General features: G+C 39.2%; 1 protein-coding gene across 3 annotated transcripts in view; it reads right to left on the bottom strand.

Annotated features, from left to right (window-relative positions):
• Positions 1 to 23,505, bottom strand: part of LOC142042498 (cadherin-6) — a 47,358-nt gene that overhangs the window by 17,749 nt on the left and 6,104 nt on the right. For 2 of the 3 annotated variants that reach the window (XM_075052485.1, XM_075052484.1), the window contains exons 2-4: positions 5,174 to 5,468; positions 3,543 to 3,662; positions 1,327 to 1,494 (exon numbers count right to left, since the gene is read on the bottom strand). In XM_075052485.1, the coding sequence (XP_074908586.1) occupies positions 1,327 to 1,494; positions 3,543 to 3,662; positions 5,174 to 5,468 (583 nt within the window). The remainder of the gene's footprint in view (positions 1 to 1,326; positions 1,495 to 3,542; positions 3,663 to 5,173; positions 5,469 to 23,505) is intronic. The other variant, XM_075052486.1, reaches the window with a different exon arrangement.

Here is a 23,505-nt window from a genome sequence, read left to right on the forward strand (position 1 = left end):
TTTTTTTTTTTTCCTACATACATGTATCTTTAGCAACATATGTCCCCTTCTAGACATTACCAAGGTGTCTGTTGGCCATATCAAAATTGTATATGAAAAATGTCTTGAGGCCAAAAGAGGAATATTAAGAACTTCCAGAGGCCAATGCAGCTTAGTAACACTAAAGCCAAGTGCAGCGCAAATGTCTATTAATAAGGCGCTACATTGAATTCTCCTCTAAAAAAACTCTACTTAGGGAATGTTGGCATCATGAAGCTGTATCTTTGGCTTTTATATTGAAGACGCTTATGTCCAGAGATGTATAATTAACTCATTGGAGGCAGAGTGCTATATTTTCTCTTAAGTTGCTCTAATTTAAATGGAAACGCTTTGCCCACAGCTAAGAACAGACTTTGAACTTAAATGACAAGTTGCTTCCAATAACTTTCCCAGTGACTTAACCGCCAAAGCTTGCTGATTTGTCTGATAGTATCTGCAATTATTTTCTCTAACAGCTGCTCTTGACTTTGACACACACTGACACTGTGATACACACACATCACACACAGAGCAGTGGTTAGACAAAGCAAAAAAGAAAAAGAGAGAGAGAATGAAGGAAGAAAAAGAAAGAAAGAGAGAAGGAAGGAAAGAGAGGGAAAGAGAAGTAGATGAAAGCTGATCCACTTTGAATCATTTATGGCCATGAATGGTCATTAATAGAAATTACTTTCTGGCTCAACCGATTCCCTCAAATATCACACAGATACCTACCAAATGATCTGAGACAGGGGAAGGAAAATAGGCAGCAATGTCTGGTATATTTATGTATGTGCTTTTGTTTCTGTATGCAAAGAATATAGGAAAAATCCATTGAGGCATGGCACCCATGCTTCTTGGGTGTAAGTATTCATTTTGATAGAATTGCTCTTGGGATTATTTTATGTACTGAAATAAATGTTTCAAAACTCAGATATGTTAGATTACAACAGATATCTTAAAACTCAGTCAACCACAAGGTCTAATAGAAATAATATTGATCAAGAACTATAGATTACATCAAAGCTATTTAATGGGTAGGAAAAATAGTGTTTCTGTACATTAATTCACCTCTCAGACTATCTACTGCAACTGCAGTAGAAATACTAAAGATATGATTCCCAGTTATTGCAATTAACCTTAGCATGATGCTATTGCTTGCTTGTGTGTTTTTTTTTTCTTTCTTAAAGGAAGTCTGATACTCAGTAAGTGCACAACAGCAGAAACAATATCTCAGGTGAAAACAAACAAACAAACCAACCAATTTTTTTCCATTTTAATGTAAAGACATAGAATGTAAATGTTCCATACTCTGGGGGAAGCGAGGCGGATTGTCGTTTACGTCAGTCAGTGTGATGTTCACGGTGGTGGTTCCTGATAATCCGCCCATCTGGCCGCCCATGTCCTTAGCCTGGATGACCACTTGGTATTGCTCCCTGTTTTCACGGTCCATGTTTAGCAAAGCAGTTTTAATAATGCCTGAAAACATGAAAATTAAAGAGTGGGGAATTCACAAGTAAGGTACTGACTTTGATGGAAATTCTTATTAAAAATAACCCCACAGCCTAAAGAACAAAACAATCGCTGTGCAATAAGGAAACTTTGCCCAATACAAATATTTACTGTTATGAGATGGCACATTAAATTACAGACTTGTCATATCATATCTCAGGCTGCTGCCTATGTGACAGACACAGTATTAGTGGCATCCCCAGAAAGATGTTCTTTCTACCTATTTGTGAGCAGTGTTATTTTACATAACTATTTACCCCCTTGCAGTTCCATGCTAAAATCTCTCACTGAACTGGAAAAAGGGTCTTTGTTCATTATAATGTGCTCCATCTTTTCTCTCCTGTTCTGTCAATATTTTTATTTTGACAGACATGGTTAAAAAAAAAACAGTCAACTTCAGCGAGACATCATTAAAGAGGCAGTACAACAACATTAAATGGGAGAAGAGAAATTAATTAAGAAAATTATGAGCATCCAAGCATGCCCAAGTATATATATTTCTATTTATACATTGATTTAAATGATTTTGCCAGTCACTTCCTTCTTCAAAGGCACAAATATCAGTTATGAGGCCAACTCCTATTGAAATTCAATCATTCAGATTTACCATGAAGTAAAATGTTTGCATTCTCACTGGGTCTTTTAAGGCTAAGAACTGACTCCTTTGTAGGCAAAAGGGGTGAAATTCAAGTACTGAAATCCATGGCAAAATTCACAGCAGCTTCGACAGACACTTATTTCAGTCTAGGAGTTTTGCAATTGATTTCCATGGCAGGAAGATCAAACCTGTGGTTTACCTTGCTTCCCCTCTGCACCCCACACAACCCTCTTGCTAAAAGATTATTACTGGTGAACTCCCAGCTACATTATCCTTATTATAACACTAGATAGAAGAGCACATAGTGTACTGTCCAAGTCAGAATGAGTGCATCAGTGCAAAAATCCTTGCTTGTATTATCTAATACCTTATGCTTGAAGGGAAGCTCCCTTTGATCTTGGCTCTCACTTTTCAGAATTAAGTACATTTTTTCACCTCAGGTTCTTCTTTGAGACATCTAATCTCTCCCTCCTTTCCCCTGCCTGAGTTTCTAAGATTTATTTAAGAAACAATGCTAAAACCTGACTAATTGTCTGGGATGATCCATTCCTTCCTGTAAGGATGCTGAGGAGAACCGATTTCTCTGGTTTCCAGCAACCTATCACAGTGAATGTTCCTCTTTAAGGAGTTTCTTGAGATCCTTTGTTTCTTGTTGGAGAATTTTGTTATAGATCTTGGGAAAAGACTATCTATGTAGTCAGATAGTCAATGATACAGCAGATTCAGTCAGCCAGAGTTCTATGTTTTACATGCACAGGTTCCAAAGCTGTCTGTTACTCAGACCATAAAAAATTCCAGTCACTGTATATAATTTAAATGCCTTCCAAAAACAGAACTCAGAAGTTTGGGATTCTATTTGTGATCTTCTAGTGTAGCGCAACAGCCAATTTTACCTCTTCTATCATTATTCTTAATTAAGATTTCTTTCATAAAATTAGCATTAAAGTGATATGTTGCAGATGTACAGAAATTATAATTACTTTAAACAAGTTTTGAAGAAGCAGAAGGAGGAAAAATACCCTACCCGAACAAACCCTCAGTCTTAATTTAGCCGTTATGAAGATCTATGAGGATTAAGCACTTTTTTCCACACCCACCTGTTTCTCATTTTCATCTAAAAGCCAACCTATTTGGTTTAATTTAAGCATCCACAGCAGTCTCTGTACCCACTGCTTGTTAAAAATGATTGAAAACTGGTTCACATCCAGTATTAATTGTATTTATTAGACTTCGCTGGTAAGATTAAAATAATGTAGGTGTCGTGTTTACAGATGTATCGCCCTATTAAGTTTGTCAGATTTTGCACTGAAGAAGATGTAATCTCTTTGAAGTTTTTGTCTAATATGTCCTAGCTTGGCTTAGCATGTCATTTTGAATTACAGACATTGTCATAGAATGACAGATAAGGTCCCCTGACCTGTCTCGGATTCGACGGAGAAATATGGTTGTCCCTGGAGAATACTGTAGACAACTTTAGCACTGTTCCCATATGTAGGATCATCGGCATCAGTTGCGGTGACTTGCACAACAAAGGTACCTGCAATGATAAATTAAAGAAGATAAAAATCCACAGGTTTTTTTCATGGCCAAGACAGTTTATGATGTAGAAAAAGCATAGTTTATGTTCAGGTCAAACTTGTGGGAAGAAGTTAGAGATATTCTTATTTTGTAGACGTTTCTCTGTTCATAAAGGACATACATAGATACAACCCCAAAATAATAGTTGGGTTATTCTCAGTTCATTAAAATACACAGTTATTGATTGGATATGTAGATCCTTCATCATATTTCTTATGAAGAGACCAGAAGCGCACCCTTCTGCAGATATTGAAGGCATTCAGAGTTTGAATCTAGGTCAAGAATATACTTTTGCAAATTTACTCATGCTTGTAAGGTGTTTGACATAGGATTGTAAATGTGTTTTTTTCATGTGTCTTCTAGAGAAAGAAATCGTGTTGAATCATAGGCAAAGTGTTAACAAACATAAAAAATTAGCTTACGTTTTGGCATTTAAAACAGATTTGTGAATAAAGTATTCACTTCACATATTAAAATGTGAATATTAGGTTCTCTCTTCACCAGATGAGGTTTCATCCATGTGAGAAGTCCCATGAATGAGAGGAGAGAGTATGCCCCAAAGTCTTTATTTTCATATTGCTTGAGCTTTATTTTAATCTCATTCTTGATTATGATTAATTAATGCTCCTCTCCCTGGATACTATTTCGGATTAGAAATGTGCTTCTTGCAGTTCAACCATACATCGCTCTCTGACAAAGAAATCCAAATGACCTCCGTAAGAATCAGAGACAAAGAATCAAAACCTGTCAACTTCTCTGGAAAAGATCCAATCTTAAAATCATATTTCAAGCAAGTTATTTTATTCTCTTTTATTGATTGATTCTTACAGCTTGATACATTTTAAATCAATAGAAAGATTTCAATGGACTTCAGTAGACTTAGGAGCTCTTTTCTTTTGCATGAAAAGAGCAACAAAGGTCATAGGAAGTTAATGGCATATCTCAGAATCAGTGATGAGTTGACTCGGGTGACAGTTTTCACTCCTGAAGTGTGTACAACCACTTCTGCACCTGCCCTTTTCCATTTTTTTTTACCTTCCTGAACTAAAGAAGTGTTGCTGAACAGATCTAGGGGTGGTATGGACATGCTTAGGTGACCATGGATTACCATATTATTATACTGCTACTAAATCATGTTAACAAAGTGTATTAAACTCTTTACAAGTGTCATGTAACACAGCTTAGCTCAGCTCACTTTCACTGTGAACTAAAATAGATTGTATTCACTTGCATTTTTTGTGGTACAAGAGAGGGAGTGGGTTTCACTCAGCTGGCACCTCTGATTCCAGCAGACTGTTGTCACTATCTTCCTGGAGTTAGACTGTGGGTTTTTTTAAATGGCTGAGGTGCTTTTACTCCAGACTCAAACAGCGGATGCCTGTTTTCAGTGCCTGTAAACTTTGGGCCCTTCATTAGCTCCACAGAAATACCCCAGACCAGACACTGAAATCAATTATAGTTAGCACCTACCAACATCTGACATTTCGGGAATGCTGGCATTGTAAACATCCTTTGTAAACATTGGCTCATTGTCATTGATATCATGGATCTTAATGATGAACTCAGATTCTGGTTCCACTGGTCTTCCAGTCCTTCTGTTTATAGCCTGGGCACGGAGTATGTATACAGGCTTTTCTTCTCTGTCTAGTCTCTTTGTGGCCTGGATGTCACCAGTGTTTTCATTGATAATGAAGAGGTCTCCTGCTCCATCTCCAGAAAGGATGTACTTAAGTGATCCATCTCCTTTATCCTGGTCTGAATGCAGCTGGTGGTGAAATGGGAATAAAAGAAAGAAAGGAAAATAAATAATTGGGACACAATTCTAGATACTTTAACTGATACCTTGATACATGCTTTACTATTATTAATACCCAGCCAAAAGGCTGTACACTGCTTCTGGGAAATGAGATGCTACCACAGTAGAAGCAGTGAATTGATAGAGTTGTGTCTTGATGTTGGAATTGAAATGGTCTGCAGTATTATAAGAAATTGCCTGAGGGAAATCATGAACGGAAGCTGCAGATCACTTTCCCAAGCTAAGCATACATCAATCAGGTCTAAATGCTAGTGGCTTGGGTGGAATCCTAGGAATATGTAGGACAGTGAGATCCTACAGTGGAAAAACATTGGATTTGGGAACTGCAGTAAGCAAAGAATTAAAAAGTGGCCAGGCCAGCCACTTAAGTTTATATTCTGGGGTGCTCTGCTCTTAGGCCCCACGGACATTATGTAATATACCATACAGTGCACAACATAACAACATACTAAATACACACGTGAATAGCAGATAAATACATGCATTCACAGATGTGGTAAACTAAGAGCAGAATCAGGCAGGCATACTAGACTATTAGAGCACTGGCAGTGAAGAGATTGGCTGCCTTATCCAAAGGGACCCAGACAAAGCTGAAACATGGTGGGGGCAGGGGAAATAAGAGAATGATGGTAATTAGCATACAAAGCATGAGCTGCCCAAATCATCATCTTTTTTTTCCCAGGAGATTTCCACATCTTTTGAAAAGCTGCTTAGCACACACACAAGGTATGACCGATTAAATCATACTCTCATGGCTGTTCCTTTGATAAAGGCTTATTTATCCCCCTGGCCTTAAAATCAAAGCTAATCAACTACAATTTGTTTTGTTGTTACATTAAAGAAAATGGAACATAAAAAAATGAAACATTAAAATTATTTCTAAAGTCGGGGCATAGGTGGTGAAATTCATGGGGGAAAAAAATCTATTAAGTAGCAGATTCCTGGAAGTTGTTGATTTCATAGAAAAGACATATTTATGAGTCAGAAGCGCTGGACTTTCTCAACCAGTTCTTTGCTTCTCTTTTCCTTCATACAAGTTAGAAAAAAAACACCTAGTTGACTATGTGGCAAAGTACTTAGCATTGTTGGATGGCATGCTTTGTAGAAGAGAAAGATTTCTGGGTTGAAAGAACATAGAAAGTCTTCACATAGACTTTACCAATGCCTGGCTGTGCCCCTACCATGCTGGAAGGGCAGCCTCCAGCATGACCATATGGTCAATGTTTTAGGCTTCCTCCAACTTTCTGCCCAGATCAGTGCTGTGCTGGCAGCCTACTGACTATCCACTTGGTGGCACAGTGCTCCACAGCTTGCGCTTATGCCTATGGTCCCTACAGAAAGCATGTTCCATGCACTAAGTTTGCCTTTAAGGGCAAAACTCTTTGTCACCACACATACAAAAAGTGTCCAATAACACAAAATATCAGAACTGTAGCACAGTTAATCGTTAGCAGACATGCTGAGGCACTCTTCTTAAGTTTCTCCTTCAGGGAGAAAATGGGTATTCCATGTAATTTTGCACAGAGCCGTTCCTCTTGATAATAGGAGTAGTCTCCTGGTTTCAGCTGGGATAGAATTAATTGTCTTCCTAGTAGCTGGTACAGTGCTATGTTTTTGAGCCAGGTATGAGAAGAACATTGATAACACTGATGTTTTCAGTTGTTGCTAAGTAGTGTTTAGTCAAAAGTCAAGGATTTTTCAGTTTCTCATGCCCAGCCAACAAGAAGGCTGGAGGGGCACAAGAAGCTGGGAGGGGACACAGCCAGGGCAGCTGACCCAAACTGACCAAAGGGGTATTCCATACCATGTGACATCATGCCCAGTATATAAACTGGGGGGAGTGGGGGTGAAGGGATCACCGCTCGGGGACTAACTGGGCGTCGATTGGCGGGTGGTGAGCAATTGCATTGTGCATCACTCGAATATTCCAGTCCTTTTATTACTACTGTTGTCATTTTATTAGTGTTATCATTATCATTACTAGTTTCTTCTTTTCTGTTCTATTAAACCATTCTTATGTCAACCCATGAGTTCTACTTCTTTTCCCGATTTTCTCCCCCATCCCACTGGGTGGGGGGGAGTGAGTGAGTGGCTGCGTGGTGCTTAGTTGCTGGCTGGGGTTAAACCATGACAAGTACCAATCAATAGCTTGTATGCAACATTTTTCATAAGCAGATTTCAAAACCCTTCACAAAAGCAGTCAATACCATTTGCTCTGTTTTCTGGAAAACAAAGCATAGAATCTTGAAGTTTCTCAGAAGGCTAGTCTTGGAAGCTGGAATAGAGTTTAGGTCTCCTGAGTCCCATTCGGTTGGCCAATACACTCAGCCATAGGGCCTGGAGGAATTATATGATTTACTAGACATAAGCTCAGCCTCTGACTAATATCTGTTAGACCTGCTTGTTAAGAAGTCAGACTAGAAGTCTACTGCAGAAAGTAATTTCAATAGGACATTTGAGTGTAATTTTCCTCAAAGGCAACCTGAAACAGGAAAGGCATGGCAAGAATTTTGTCTTTAAAATTGTGTATTTTTTATGATTGTTTCACATCAAAAATTCAACTTTGTTTGCCTTAAAAGTCTCTTTAACTTTGTCTGTATCATATTGGGACAAAAACAGCCCTCAGTAACAGACCATCATTAATTCATAAGAATCATGGAATAGTGCTGTTGTGAGACTTATTACAGGCTGAAATCCCAAACTCATTTTTATCATCATTTTAATTAAAACTAGTTTCAATGAACAAGGTAGCAAAAAAGGTCAAGCTAGAAAAGGTGTTGGAACCGCTGGGAATTGTCTGCTGTAATATTCTTTTCCAGACCACCTGAAGAGCTAAAAATGGAAACTTGTGTGATTTTTCCAAGCCCATAGTTTATGAAATTTCCACTCCTCCTCCACAATTAACCCACCTATGTAAGATCGACTGCGACTTTGGATATCAAGACAAAGTATACCTCAGTGTAATGACTCATCAATATTGAGAATGAGGTGATCATCAAAAGATCAATCTCTAGCCCTTCAGCAAAAGCACTAACTTTTGAAAATAAATGTCCCCTAGGCCTATACCACAACCCCAGCATCAACTGCTTAATAGCTGGGCCAAAATAGTTTGGATTTTGTTCCCTTCTTTTCAGAAAACCGTTTTGGTTTTATATATTAGATAAAACAAGCAGATCTCCAGAAAAGTTTCTCATAGATGATAAATTTGTAACATTCACTTGTGAGGAAAACATCTAAAAAAAAAGATTTATTGTTTTAGATTACTTTATCTGTCCTTGACTGTTTGCTTGGTAGAAAAGTTTTATCCAAGCAAAGGCAATCATCTGTTTTATTTTTTCTTAAGTGTCAGTTTATCTTGAAAGCAATATTTTGCCTGTGTGACCTATATGAAGAGGGAAATTGCTACTGTAACCAAGTTAAAAAAAATAAATTGGGAATAAAATTAAAGGAGAAATAAATGTGCAAGTTGAGGCTAAAAAGAAGGGCCTGGAGGTGAGATGCATGTAAAAATACAGTTGATGGTTTTGTATATAAAACTTAACACCATTGTTAAGTTATGAGGATGAAATGAGTAGTAATAACAACACCTCTCTTTCCTTTTAAGTTGAAGTTATTTTTCACTACCCAGACACCTCATTGCAAAGGAAGTTTGCTGTGATGAGATACGCCTATAAATTATACTGCAGATGCTTTTAGCAGGACTGATCCTAGCCAATAAAAGATATTATAGCTTCACTCTGCTAACCTGTGTTGCAAAAGAGTGTCCATTATCCTCTGCATAAAGTTGGTCATGGGACAGATAAATGGACCATGGCAGATAGTCAGGGGATAGAATAAAATGTCTTGGGACATAGTGCTCATGTCAGTTGGGCTGTATCATATTACCATTCCTCAATACAAAGTTAATTCAGCCACAGGTTTTTAGGGCTCCACTTAAAGGTAGATTTTTTTATTTCCTTAGAAACTCAGTGTTACTCAAAGGCATTCATTTCAATTGGTGACTGAACTGAGCCATACCTCAAAGGTAAGCAAAATTGTGAAGAAGTAAGTCTATGCAATAAAAAGTAAATGCATCAGCAATTGCACTGTATTAATATTATAGTAAATTGATTCATTCAGAATCTAATCTGGACACTTTTGTGAAATCGTCCATCAATCACTGGCTAAGGCTGAGGATGAAAGACAAATTAAACATTTTACTATGCCCTAGGCATACTTTTACTCATTTTACTTTAATACCACTGTTAAGTGAACCATCTGGTTCGCTTTTAATGACCTACAGTCAGATAAAAACTGTCCAGCCATTCTTTCCTCCCTGTGCCCCCCCGCCCCAAATGTCCTGGCCCAAAAGATTCAAATACGGTGTCCTGAAAACAGGGAAGGCTTCAGGCCTCCAGGAAAAGGCGTTTGAAGTGCATACAGGACGGCAGCATTAGCTGCCTGTATTTGACATTCTGCTTGTTGTCACATACACAATTACTTTAAAAGGAGAGGGTTTTTTTCAAAGTAGCTACAATCTGGAGTAATCTCCTTCTCTGCAGCGCTTCTGGCAGAGCTCTCTGAAAGCGCCAAGGGTGGTGGCAATCGGGTGTCTTCAGCACAACGAAAAGGAAAGGGCAAGTGAAAGCTGTGCTCAAAGTATTTGCACCGTGAGCCTTTTTTTTTTTCTTTCTTCCCCCGAGTGAATGTATTTACAGCATTTTTCTTCATCTCCAATAGACAGCATTGCTTCACTTTAAAGCAACACTCCAGGAAAATTTACCAGGGTTTTAAAAATTGAGTTGGACCCATGCTACACAAACAGGAATTACTTCAGCTACATATGTGGGAAGAATTTAAGGGCATGTTTCATGTGCTATTGCAACAAGGCTATAAACTGAAACGGCATGAAAACAGCAGATCCAATTTGCATTAAGTTGTACAATTCATTATTGCCCATCTCTGGTATTATAAATTCATGAGCTATACTCCAAAATGTCGGCAGCGCTTACAAAAGAAGCAGCGTTAGCGTGTTTGAAAGGGGTGAGGGATGGCGGCTCCCCCGGTGGGTCATGGCGGGGCCTGGCAGCCAGGACCCGTCCCACCGCCCCAGCCGAGAGCAGGGCGGCCGGGGGGGCACCGGGGCAGCCCCAGCCCCGGGCATCGGGCACCTCCCTGGGGACGGGGAACAGGCCAAGCCCGGGCCAGGACATGGGCCCATGGCTGGGCCTGGCTTGGCAGGGCCCAAGGCCGGGCCAGGACATGGGCCCATGGCTGGGCCTGGCTTGGCACGGCCCGAGGCCGGGCCAGGACATGGGCCCATGGCTGGGCCTGGCTTGGCAGGGCCCATGGCCGGGCAGGACAGGGCTGTGGGGAGCCGGAGAGCGGCCCTGCTGGGGCGTCGCTGGGGCCGACGGCCCTGGGGGCTGCCATGGGGGCCTGGGCCTGGGCAGGGGGGCTCTGGGCCTGGGCAGGGACAGTCAGGGCTGGCAGGGCCTCAGGGCCCTTCTCTAACCATGCTAAATTAATTTTGGTATGAAACTGTATGAAACAGCAGGACCAAGACTGTATAATGAAAGTGAGATCCCATGTATTTTAATAGGTTAAGGCTAAGCGCTAACTTTTTTGTGTGTTTGAATGGAATACATTAGAGAGAAGTGGCTTTCTAGCACGCATATTTGTAACAAGGTTGTACTGAAAATGTACTTTTATAGCTGCGGTAATTAAATTCCAAAAAATTGAAATTGCAGGCTCTGAATATTCTCCAGAATGAAATAACATCCCTCCTCTACCTCACTCTATAACACTGATTTAAACAGCATAGTTAGTCTCATTTATGAAGTGGCTTTAGGTTATGCAGGATGGCTGTAAACTGCAGTTTAGCTCCCACTAATGTCATATTGCTGTTATGATACCTGGCAATTCAGTGGGTGAGATGGTTTTCCATCCACCCTGCAGACCAAGTTCTGTTTCCTGTTGTGAATATAACACCCTACTTGCTGAATTTCAGAGTCATTACTGAACCTCTGCAAAGATCAAAGTCAATAGACCTTGGGATGTACACACTGAACCATCAACCTATGATTATCCAGAAATAAGCTGCCTGTTGTGTCCTATTATTTGTTTATATTTATAAGAGAAACTTGCTATTCTGGGGTTGCTGTGGTCACATTTTTGTCTCCTAACACAATAATGAAATAGAGACCAATTATTAAAATAGTAAGTAGGCAGTTGGTAGGTAGCTAATAAAGAGAATTATGGGTTTGCCCTTGGCAGTATTCATAGCACATGATTTTGCTCCAAATTGAATAGATCCAAACAGCAGAGCCCTGTCTAGTCATTAACAAACTCAACCACATGTATTGCTTGAGGTTACACAGTGCAATGCTACAGCATTCAGAAAAACTAAAGCACTTAAAATGAAACTGCTAATACTATAATATTGCACGCAGTTTCTATTTCAGAATAATAACAACTTGCAGTCTTCCATTTCTCTTCTGGTGCTCTGTATCCCTATAGCAGCAACCAACCTCTTCAGTTAATATCCTAATCAGCACCATTAATATCATCAAATAATCACTGCCAAAGTTTTTGCACCACTTGGTGCCTCCGTGTTAAAAGGAAAATGGCATTGGTTTTGCACATTAGGTAGCAAGTATTTACGTATATTTTGCAGAAGTTTAAGTATAGACTTCTTCCTAATGCACAAAAACCACCCCCCAAACACTATATATGTGTTCCATATACCTACATATACACACACTATATCATGTATCATCAGGGCAAATACCTACACAAATCATTTATTTCAAGCCATAAAAGATCCTTTCTTCTAAAAAGATATTCCACAAGATCCACAGCAAGATCCAGCATCACCAGAAATGACAGATTTCCTATGGACATGTGTGCCATGTTCTTATGGCCTCAATTATGCTAAGGTCTGGTTCCTTTCATGGTCCACATAACCTCTCTATCTGACTCACCCTAAGGCAAAGCATCCTGCTTTCCCTCATATCACTTAATCCACTGCATGGTATTTTATACTTCCTGCTCCAGCCCGTGTCCTCAAAACCTCTTGACTGCAAAATGCTGCTACTTCTTGTGTTCCCTAAATAGTGGTCGGAGAAGAGACAGCTAGGGCTGTAGTTGGTGGTGGCTTATATGTGTGTTCATGGAACAGCCAACTGACCAAACAGCCAAGGCACAATGTAGGTTTATTTGCCTTAAGCAACTACTGTTCTTCCAAACTGTATATGAAATTAATGGTTTTGACACCTTTATTCTTCTATAAAATTTAATTGAAAGCAGTTAATTGATTTAAAAATTATTTAGAGGTGGCCATGGAGAGAGAGAGAGAGGCTAGAGTGCTGAAGTTAGTTATATGCTCAGGCCAGATATCTGGAAGGTTATGTCAAGACTTAGGTTACACTTAGGGACCACTCTTTCAAAAATGTAGCTTAAATTTCTGTTAAAAATGGGAAGATAAATATTAAAAAAGAAGTTGGAAGACAATGGGAGAAAGATGCTACAGTGCTTCCAACTTTTCTTGGTGTTTAGAAAACTAGAAAAGGTGATTTCTTTCCATTCTTATATAAAGTATTTTGAAGATCATATGAAGATTTATACTCTACATCCTCAAAAGAGCTGGACAGCCAGAGTTTGAAGTCAGATTCAAGCACTGTCATTTTCAAAGAAGATAAAACAACAAAAAAATATTTGACAAAATTAAAAAAGAAATGCAAACAGACCCAGCCTTACCAGATCACAGCACCACGATTCCAGATGTACAGCTGACAGAAACAGCACTTCTACACAGGGGCTGTTAGACTGCTACAACAGGCACTTTTTGTATCTCATCACTAACCCAAGATCTGCTGTCCTAAGCAATCAGCAGTCTTCATTGTTCATCACTTTCTTGAACTTACAGATGTCACAGTTTATAGAATACTTAAATTAGTTAACTATAGAAAGTGACAAGTTTACTATAGTAAGTATAGTTACTATACTATAGTTAATACAGTAAACCTGAATATGGCTCAGTGTGACTGATTCCTGAGTGTTTCAGTTTTTTAATGCAGTTTTAATTTGCTTGCTTCCCGCTATGCCTAGTGAAGAAAAAGGCGCAACAGGTACACAGTTCCCATTTGAAGAAATCACTGCTCTGGTGATTAGAAAGAGTCTTGTTTCCCAGATTAGACGTGCATTTCTTGTGCCAACATTGTTTTTCTGTTTTAAGAACCTCTTCCCACATAGATACATTCTTCCTCATCCAACATTTATACATAATAATCCCATATGCTCTCATTATTTTTCTTTGCTAGGCTACCAGTCTATATACAGTCCTTGCTTGCAAAATAGGCACTTCTGAGTCCTCAGTTGGAATCCTGTTTACAACCCCAGTCTCTCGTTTTCAAGTCATGTGGATTCCAAAAAGAGCCAATGAAGAACAGGCCAGATATGAAGGGCTGATGATACTAGTAATTTTTCTGTAATTGCTGCATTTCAGTTGGCCTGCCTTCTGTATGAATAGACCCAGGTCTTTGAACAATAATGTTGATATTTTCCTTTCTATTAGAAATGGTACAAACATTTGCCATTTTCATTGCCATATCAAACTACCTTTTTCCTATCATCCCATGACTGACTAAAACACTCAAATTTTTTTGTCCTTCTCTTGTTGTTTCTAATTTATGACCATTCATTATGTGTTGGATTTTTTTTTAATAACTCCTATTTCAAGAACATTGCATTTTTATCCTGTTTCTATTCCTTCCATTTTGAAGAGCATACTTTTCTTCCTGTGTGATGTTCTGGTCAGCAATAAAGGTTAAGATTTACTACTGAAATCTAGCATGCAAACATTAAATCTGTAGTAAATTAATGAAATAGACCACTGAAGGTTGCTGAGGTTATATGAGATTTCTGCGTTTTGGGGTGTTGGTCTCTTTGGAGCTATTGGAAAATATGCTGTGTCCTATTTGCATTGTGCTTATTTTTCTGGGTTTTGTTTATAAGAGGTTGTATAGCAGAACCTGAAATTCTTTAAACCATGGCTCATTCAGCTGTGGCATCCCATTAATACAATAATACATAACAGACTATATTTTTATATAAAGTTCATAACGGCAAGCTACTTTTTTTAAGGAAAGCTTATCAGCATCAGCCCTGATTGCATGGAATCAGGTATGCTAGAAGAAAAACTCAGTAAAAAATAAAAAAATAAAATTATAAAGGATACAGGGATCCAATACTTGGACTATTAAAATGCAAATGAAATGTTTTATTAAGGTAACGACCTCAGAGTATACCAGGGAAAGGGTAAAACAATAATACCCTCTAAGGGTCTCCTTTAGCCTAAGTACTGCTTCTTAGCTCTAACCCTGAGGTTTTTACCAAAAAAATTCCATGAGATTAAAAAAAAAAAAGAAAAAAAAGCTAAAATTTCACCCACTGCAAATGGGGAAAAAAGCTAGATGTCAGATAGAAGTGTTCAGTAACAGCAGTATCTTCTACAAAAAAAGATTGTCCTGATATCAAGAACTATAGGAGGAATAAAAAAACACCTAGGAAAAAACCCACCAGGGTGATGCTATCTTTCTGTTTCTTGAGAGCATCAAAACGTTAGTGATCTTTCTCATTCACTCTCAAAAGTAGGAGCGCCAATCTATTCCCTGTAAATGAATGACACTAAGAGAAGCTACAAAACAGCTTTGTGCTGCTGTACAACTTCAGGAAATGAATGGACCAAAAAGGACTAAGAACATTTCAAGATTCAGAAGCAACCAGGTACTCAAAAGGCAAACTGAGAATAAAAGATGGTGGCATCTGATTTCAAAACAAACAAACAAAACACAGAAAAGGCACTATAATAAAAGCAAAGGGTGCTGGAGTGAAAAAAACAAAAACAAAACCAAAAAAGTAAGAAATGGAGTATAAAGAGACCTGGAATACAAATTTGTTTTTTGACCGTGGACAAGAGGCAAAGCATTCTCACTTTGGACCCTCCAGGCAGGCTGGAAGGCTCCTTTCATTCTCTTTTTGTGAGGGCTCTATGTGAGGCTGCATGGCCTGAGATAGACAGTTTGTCTGATGTTGTGATCCTTGGTTTATGGAATAGGCTGCCCAAACAGTAGTCAGGAACCTATTGTTCTATTTTAAACTTACGAAGCTAAGAATAAACATCCATACTCTGGTGACTCACACCTTTATTACACATCCTTCAAAATCACAAACCGGTTTTCTAACCTGAAGTGCAAACATGCAACCACAGCTAATCAGCTTTGCAAAAAATCAGTTGGAAAATGTCAATCCTTTCAACATTGCCTAGGGCCTATCTACTCTTCTCCCTCTTGGGTTCCCCAGTTGCTGCTGCTCTTCACTGTGATTAAACAGGGACAACGGCACAAGAGCTTTTGTCCTGCACTGCAGTACCTCAAACTAGAAAGGTCCCTTATTCTGCTGTCCCTTCTCTCTAGGGACAACTTGTTATCAGATCTTAATGAATATTTAAGCTACAAACTAGATAAAGGTGTCTCCATGTTCTCCCAAGCTGAGTGCTGCTCAACTCTTCTGTGGTAATGCAGTTTTATTTGCTCCTCTTCCTATTATCTCTAAGCATAATTATGGCAGGAATTTACAAATTTTGCCTTTACAAAGACAAACAGGTCTTTAATTTATAAGGCACAAGAGACTGCGGTGTCTAGTCTGATCTCTATATGTATGGGCCCTTGAATTTCATGTTCTTTTATCAAGCTTCTTGCTTTTCTTTGAACTACTGTATAATGGTAAGAAAGATAGCCAATCTTCCATTTAGACTCTAAGGCACTCAAAACAATTCTGCCTCTGAATAATAACTCACCTCTCACTTAAAAAAAACCCCAAACCCTTGGTTGTAAACTGAATTTTCCCAGTTTTACTTACAGCAGTTGGGTTTCATTATGCCTTTGTCTGAAAGATTAGAGAGACCCTCTCCAGCTAAACGGTAGTGATGTTAAAAGAGCATTGTACAGACTTCTGCAATTACCCTCACAAAAGCATGGAGCTCTGGTTGTTCTCTGAAGGAAGGCCAAGGCAGTTTAAAAAAACCTGTATTGTCTCTGTCACAGTCTTCCTGTCTCATCTTAGACAGATCAGTATTTGATGCTTCCACGTTCTCCCTGCAGTAAAATGTGAGTTGTTAACAATGTCCAGTTCTGTATGTAATGATCATAACATGATTTGAGAGCCTTGGGTGTAATTTGTTCTGCGTTAGTTTGCGGAAAGTCTGAGGATTATTTAACTGGAGTCAAGGCTAGCAATACTGTGGCTTTGCCACAGCCTGCTGCATTTAGAGGGTGGGGGGATGGCCTATTCCTAATCTAGCTGCAATGCTGGAAAATCTAATTGCTCTCAGGTGTTTGTTATTATCCACCAACTGAAGGTTACTGTCACCACAAGTTAGCTAAGGGATGGGGAAGATAGGGGAGTTTCTGTGCTCCAGGGCTGGCTATATTAGCTCAGATAACATTTCAAGGTGTCTTAAGACTTTGTGGTAAAGTGAAATGGAATATATGTGCTTTCATTTCTATTAGGTGAGCTGTGGGGTTAAGGAAAATTAAGTGCCTAACTTGTAATGATTTTCAATGGGAATACAATGAGTCCCTAAAGGGATGCATGCCTCCCTGGGAAATCTGTCTCCAAACCCCCTATTTTTCAATACGAATTGTGCATACAATTGAAGACCACCAACTTTCATCATAGCTTTTTTCCAAGTCAGAGCAAAATAGTTCCAATATACTGATATCCTTGTTTATGTAAAATACAGGTATGTGCACAGGAAAAGGTACTTACAGCATAGCTAATGTACCTCCACTCTTTAAGCTTACTAATTAATACATAAACTATGTCCTATTTTCCTTTTTTTCAAGAAAAGATACTTATTGAGCCAAAAGACCCATATATATATATCTCATCTTTTAAAAATTACACGGGGAAAAAAACCCAAAAAATCATATGAGTCTTTTTGTGTACCCAGCCATTTTATGGCAGAATACTTTTGTGGGTTTGATCTAAATATTTTTCAGTTAATTTGAAGGTCTGCAACTGACTATAATGAGACTTCTGTCCTGTACTGCATTACTCAAACAAAAAGGGAACTCACATAATGGTAGATGACAGCAGATTTTCTACTGAGATTAGAAGAAAATATTTTTTCAGAAAAGAGTACATTCAACAAACATGCACTTCAATAATTAATAATTTGGTTTAGTATAAGACCCCTAATCTCTAAATTATGTGATGTGTATAGTTAGTGAAATCAGTCTGTATTATATGCCCAGCTTTGATTGCCTGTGATTTCGTGGAGAATTTACCCAGTGACAGTTGCTTACTTTTTATCAGTGGTCAAAATTATCAATTTCATCACTGAGAAAATGTTTTCTTTGGACTCATGAATTTTCAAAAATGGCTCTCAAAATTTCAAAAATTATATGATAGGCAAATATAGCACCTTCATTAAGGTATATGAACAAGTACATTTCTAATTCAGTGAAAACCTCTATTCTCCTGTGGGGGTAGGGGAGAAAGTATGTCAAAGAACAACCAGGAAAAAAACAAACCAAATCAAAAAAACCCCCATGGCCTAATATCCAGAAATGTTTTTACTGGGATATAGTTGAATAAAACATCAGGCTGCTTCAGCAAGTAACAGCTTCTGACTACTCCCTGATGGATGCGCTTGAAAGCAAATGCTCATCCTTTGCTTACTGACAAAGGTGACCCTTTGATATTCTGAGCACTTGATGCTGACAATCAAATCCTGAAATATGTGTATGAATTTTATATGCTATATAAAAGTGTGTGTGGCGGGGAGGAAAGCAGGGGGATGGAGAAGGGAGGATATAGACAAACACTAAAACAAATGAGAACCCACATTCAGATTTAAATGAAGACTTAACAAGAAGGAAATTAATTCATATCCACAGGTTTAGTTGAGTCTTTAATCTATTTGCATGCCTGGATCATTTAGTTCTACAGTTCAGAAGCTGGGGAAAGGAAAAATATCTCCATGCTGTTGTGTTCCCTAGCTTTGTTTCTCAACAAAACTTTGTGTCGTGTAAACAGATAATTAAGGATTTGTGTGAGACAGCAGGTACAATCCAAAAGGCTGCACATTTAAATCTCAACAGGACCTTCTTGAGGAAGGATGCTCAGCTAGGAATATGTTTATGGGAAACCTTAGCCAAGGCTGCCGTTGAGTAGATTTTTCTTTCAAATGAGTATTCCTCAAAGTGCATTCATCAGGATGTAAAGGGATAGCTCACATGACTTGAATGCTGCAACAGAAGGATACAGGCCCTTTAGAAATGCCAGGCCAGGAAGGCACGCAGGTGGATTAGCAAAATATCAGCTCAGGTAGATGGAGCTTTGCTTTGGAACAGGTCACAAATCAGTCAAGAGCTTGTGGATAAGAGGACAGACCAACACAAGACATGACAGTAGGCATCTGCTACAGACTGCCTGCTCAAAGAGATGAAGTAGCTGAAGCCTTCTTTAGACAGATGGCAGAAACCCTATGATTGCAGGCCATAGTACTCATGGGGGACTTTAATCATTCCGATGGTTGCTGGAAGGGCAATATGTCTGTGTGCAAGCAACCCAGTTTTCTGCAGAATGTCATAAGAGAATTTCTTGATCCAGGTGATCGATGAGTTGACCAGAGGATGCATTATGTTGGACTCATTACTCATGAATAAAGAAGAACTGCTCAGAGATGTGCAAGTGCAATTTGCCCACAGGCCCCAAAGATCCTTGAGCCTAGCAGAAAATTCTGGTGGAGTGAAGCATTATCCACAGCAGACAAAAACCAATAAATTAGGAGCCTTTTAAATAAATTGGACAAACTCACTTCTCTAGAACAACATTGATGCATCTAAAGATGGTGATATCATTGGGGAAGGTTCTTAAATTCCAAAAATAGGGAAAGTCACACTCATTCCAAAGAAGGGCAAGAAGAAGGATCTGGAAACTAGAGACTGGTCAGCTATACCTCAGTTCCAGGGAAGGTTATAAAGCAAATCCGCTTGGAAGATACATTCAGGTACATGAAGAAAAAGGTGATTTGGCACAACCAACATGGATTTAGTAGTGGAAAGTCATGCTTAACTAACCTGATTGCCTTCCATGACGGCATGGATGGCACTGTGGGCAACTAGAGAGCAGTGAATATTGCATGCCTTTAGCAAGACCTTTGACACAGTCTCCCATAGTACCCTGACAGACAAATCAGTGAGATGTGGACTGGAAAAATGTCCAATAAGGTGGGTGGAAAATTGGCTGGATAGCCAAGCTCAAAGTGTTGTGATCTGTGATACGAAGTCTGACTGGTGGCTGATTACTAGTGATGTTCCTCAGGGGTTGATACTGGGGGTCAGTGCTGCTTCATGTCTTTATTAATGACTCAAATGATGGAATGCATCCTCAGCAGTTTTTCAAGTCATAAAATAAATGGAGGTTGGTTGGGTGAAGCTCGCTCAATATTGAGCAGGTAGAGCTGCTATCTGGAGGGACCTCAACAGCCTGGAGAAATGGACTGATGGAAAACTCATGAAATTCAGCACAGGCAAATGCAAAGTCCTGCATCTATGCTGGAATAATCCCTTGCAGCAGTACAGGCTGGATAGAAAACAGTTTTGCAGTGAAGTATCTAGGCACTCCGGTAGACAAGAAAGTTGAAGATGAATCAGCAGTGTGTCTTTGCTGAGAAGAAAGCCAACTTGTTTGTTTTACAAAAGTATAGCCTGTTGATCGAGGGCATTGATCATTCTCCTCCATTCAGAGTTTGTGAGAATACAACTGGAGTACTGCATCTAGTTTTGCCCCTTCTCTGTACAAGAAAGGCCTTAACATATTGCAGTGAGTTTACAGAAGGGTCACCAAGAGGGTTAGGGGGGCTGGAGCATATGATGTATGAGGAGAGGAGAGAGAAATGGTTTTGTTTAGAATTAAGAAGAGAAGGCTTATTGTTGTTTACAGTTACCTATTGGGAGGGCGTAGAGAAGGCAGAACTTGAGAACGCAGTGACGGGATGAGAGGCAATAAGCACAAGTTGCAATGAGGGAAATTCTGATTAGATATTAGGAGGGGGGAAAAAAAAAAAAAGAAAGGAGAGATGGTTAAGCACTGAGAGAAGTGCCCAGAGAAGTTGTGGAATCTCCATCCTTGGAAATACACAAAACTTGACCAGACACTGCCTTGAGCAACATGCTCTAATTGGTTTGAGGAGGAGTCTAACCTTCTTTGAGGAGGGGGTTAGGCCAGGCAGCCTCTAGGGGTTTCTTAATTATTCTGTGATTCTATCTGGCAGGAGTGATATTCAGTCCCAGGCTTCAGGTAATAGTTCAAGATCCAACATTGCCTGTCTAGGAATGAGGGTTTATTTTGAATGGAGTGAGAATACTTGTGTCTATGCTTTCCCAATTATATCATATCTAGTATTCATGAAAGAAAAGAATTCTCTCTGCAGCACATATAATTGGTGTGATCCTATCACTCTAAATAATCTAAAAGGAATTTTTCATAAAATACTTTCTGTAGGTAAAAAAATAGATATTTGCATGAGGTAGGTTTATCAGTTGAATGGTGTAGATCCTGACAGGCTTTGTTACTTGGAAGTAGCATGAGGCTTAAGCACACACCAGTTTACAATTACCATGAATATACACGCAAGAGTTTTCATCCACAGGGCATTAACTCTTTGCCCTCAGCCCTCTTGGCAGTTGTTATTCCCTGTTATTCACAGGACATTCTGTGAGGAATTTTAGCAGTTGTAAGCAGCATTAACTCTGCTTTAAACAACTGACCTGAAATGTGTAAAACCACAGAAAGAGCATGGAGTGGAAAGAAACCATGAATGCTCTGACACCTGTGTTTGCATGCCCTTTAAATCCTCTGCCAGTGCCCCAATCAGCTTGATTGTAAGGGCTGCTAGGTAGAAGGAAGCATGTCATAGAGCCAAAGGTACAGTTATACTGTTTGGCCCTGTCTTTTAGAGAGACCTTAACCTTCCGTTAATGATAACATGATGCTAAACACAGAAGTTATAGAAATGACTTAACTTGATGTTGCCTTCCGACATGAAGATATAGTATGGGCAAAGCTGACAAACATGCTAAAGATGACTGAATGATCATTATGTGAGTCTGTGCGGGACAGTAAAACCTTCTTTGTTCCAATAGACATCTAATGGTGAAATATCGCCTGATGTTCCACAAAGAGACAAAGTAAGAAATAGTGCCAGATAGATGATATTCCTGTACAGAGAGGCCATTCCAGCTGAGCTCTTCTGGAGCCCGGCTCTGTACAGCACGGCATATGCAAGTTGGGGATAGAGGGCTGCAGTCTTCATTGAATGATATGATTCCAAAATAAACATCTCTGAAAAGAAAACAGTGGGAATGATAGTTCTAGCATAAACATTTGCTGATCTGTTTTTCTCCTTCTCCTTTAATGTATGTTTTTAACTCCCAGCTAACTCAGTGTTGTATTTCTTTACAACCTTTGTTGTTCTGGGATTTTTCCTGAAATTACAGAGAAGCGAGAAAGGATTGATATTTTTCCTTTCTCCTTTCCTTCCAGAGGGTGATTCTTCCCTTTCCTTCATCTGCTACCTCAGACTTTCATAACTACAAGCTTCACTGAATCCTCAAGTACTTGCAAGTGCATGCTGAGGTTTGTTTCACCCCATTAATGGTGAAAGCAAGCCACAGTCTGCATTAGCGCATACGGATCAACAGTAGGTATTCACATCACAACACATTTTCAGTTTGTGTTTTGAAATGTTACACTGACTGGCCACAGCTCTCAATCTGCTGCTGCCCCACTGTGAACCTATGTTCACCAGTGAGAGAAACGGCAGCAAAAGAAAAGGGAGTCACAGACAATATGAGTTTCATTTAATAAAGAGATTTCTCCAAGTTTTATGGTTTAATATTTTTGGTGAGCTAAGTGTAAACAACAAATGGTGGAGTAACAAGGGTTCTTTGTCTTGAGCTTGAAAAAGGGATTTTTTTTAGCTGTCGCTAGCCTGAAGTTCTATATTCATGACATTGCAGCTTTATAGTGAGGACTTTACTGTGCTATACAAACAAATAAGAAAATGGTAATCATGGCTCCAAAGACCAGTGATCTAAGTAACCCTAAATAAAGCATGAACTTCACCTGCAGTCTCTCCTTGGGGAGGAAGATTAATGTGTTCAGCTGTTTTTCTATAGCTAGAAGTCTAAGGGTACACAATTCAGGAAGACATGCTGATTGCTAACAAGAGGAGGAAAGGATGATCTGTGAAAAGATGTGTCCCAAAATGTAAGCACTGGTATGAGCAGGTCATTAGCATACGGAAAACAAAATTCTCTAGTTCAGGGCACAAAAAATGAAAAATAAGAATTAACAGAAATACTGGCTTGAGGGTCCCAGGATTTGCTTGCTTCTCTAGGTGAAATGGGAAGAAGGGGAGGAGGTTATGTACTGTTACACTGTAAGTACCATCATGTGCCATAATGGAGGAAATGTGGTATGTTTGAAACAGATGGTTGTAAGGCTCTTATATTGTGTAATATATTTGGATACAAGGATGATGCCAAATAGATTCACAATTATGATGATCGTAAACATTAACCATGTTATATTTCCTGCCTTTTCATTTTCTGAATAACATTCTTGCCCATCCCACCCATTTCTCATTATCTCCTTTCTTAGCCCCCATATGACAGTTTAAAATCTGCAAGCTGTTTCTGGATTGTCATCCTGGGCCTCTAACCTCTCAACTGTCCCTCATTTCAGAGTTATCTCTATTCCACAGAGACCGGCAGTACAGAGAACTTCTATCAGCGCCAGTAAATCTTTCAAAGAGGAATATAAGACAAGTGTGTGTATGTGTGTGCAATTCAATATAGGAATGAAGGGCACTTGGGAAAGTCAAGTGGTGAAACATAAAATATGAATGATGGATGAGGAATAAAGGAAGTGCAGA

The sequence above is a fragment of the Buteo buteo genome, chromosome 20 (assembly GCF_964188355.1).
Source record: "Buteo buteo chromosome 20, bButBut1.hap1.1, whole genome shotgun sequence".
NCBI lineage: Eukaryota > Metazoa > Chordata > Aves > Accipitriformes > Accipitridae > Buteo > Buteo buteo.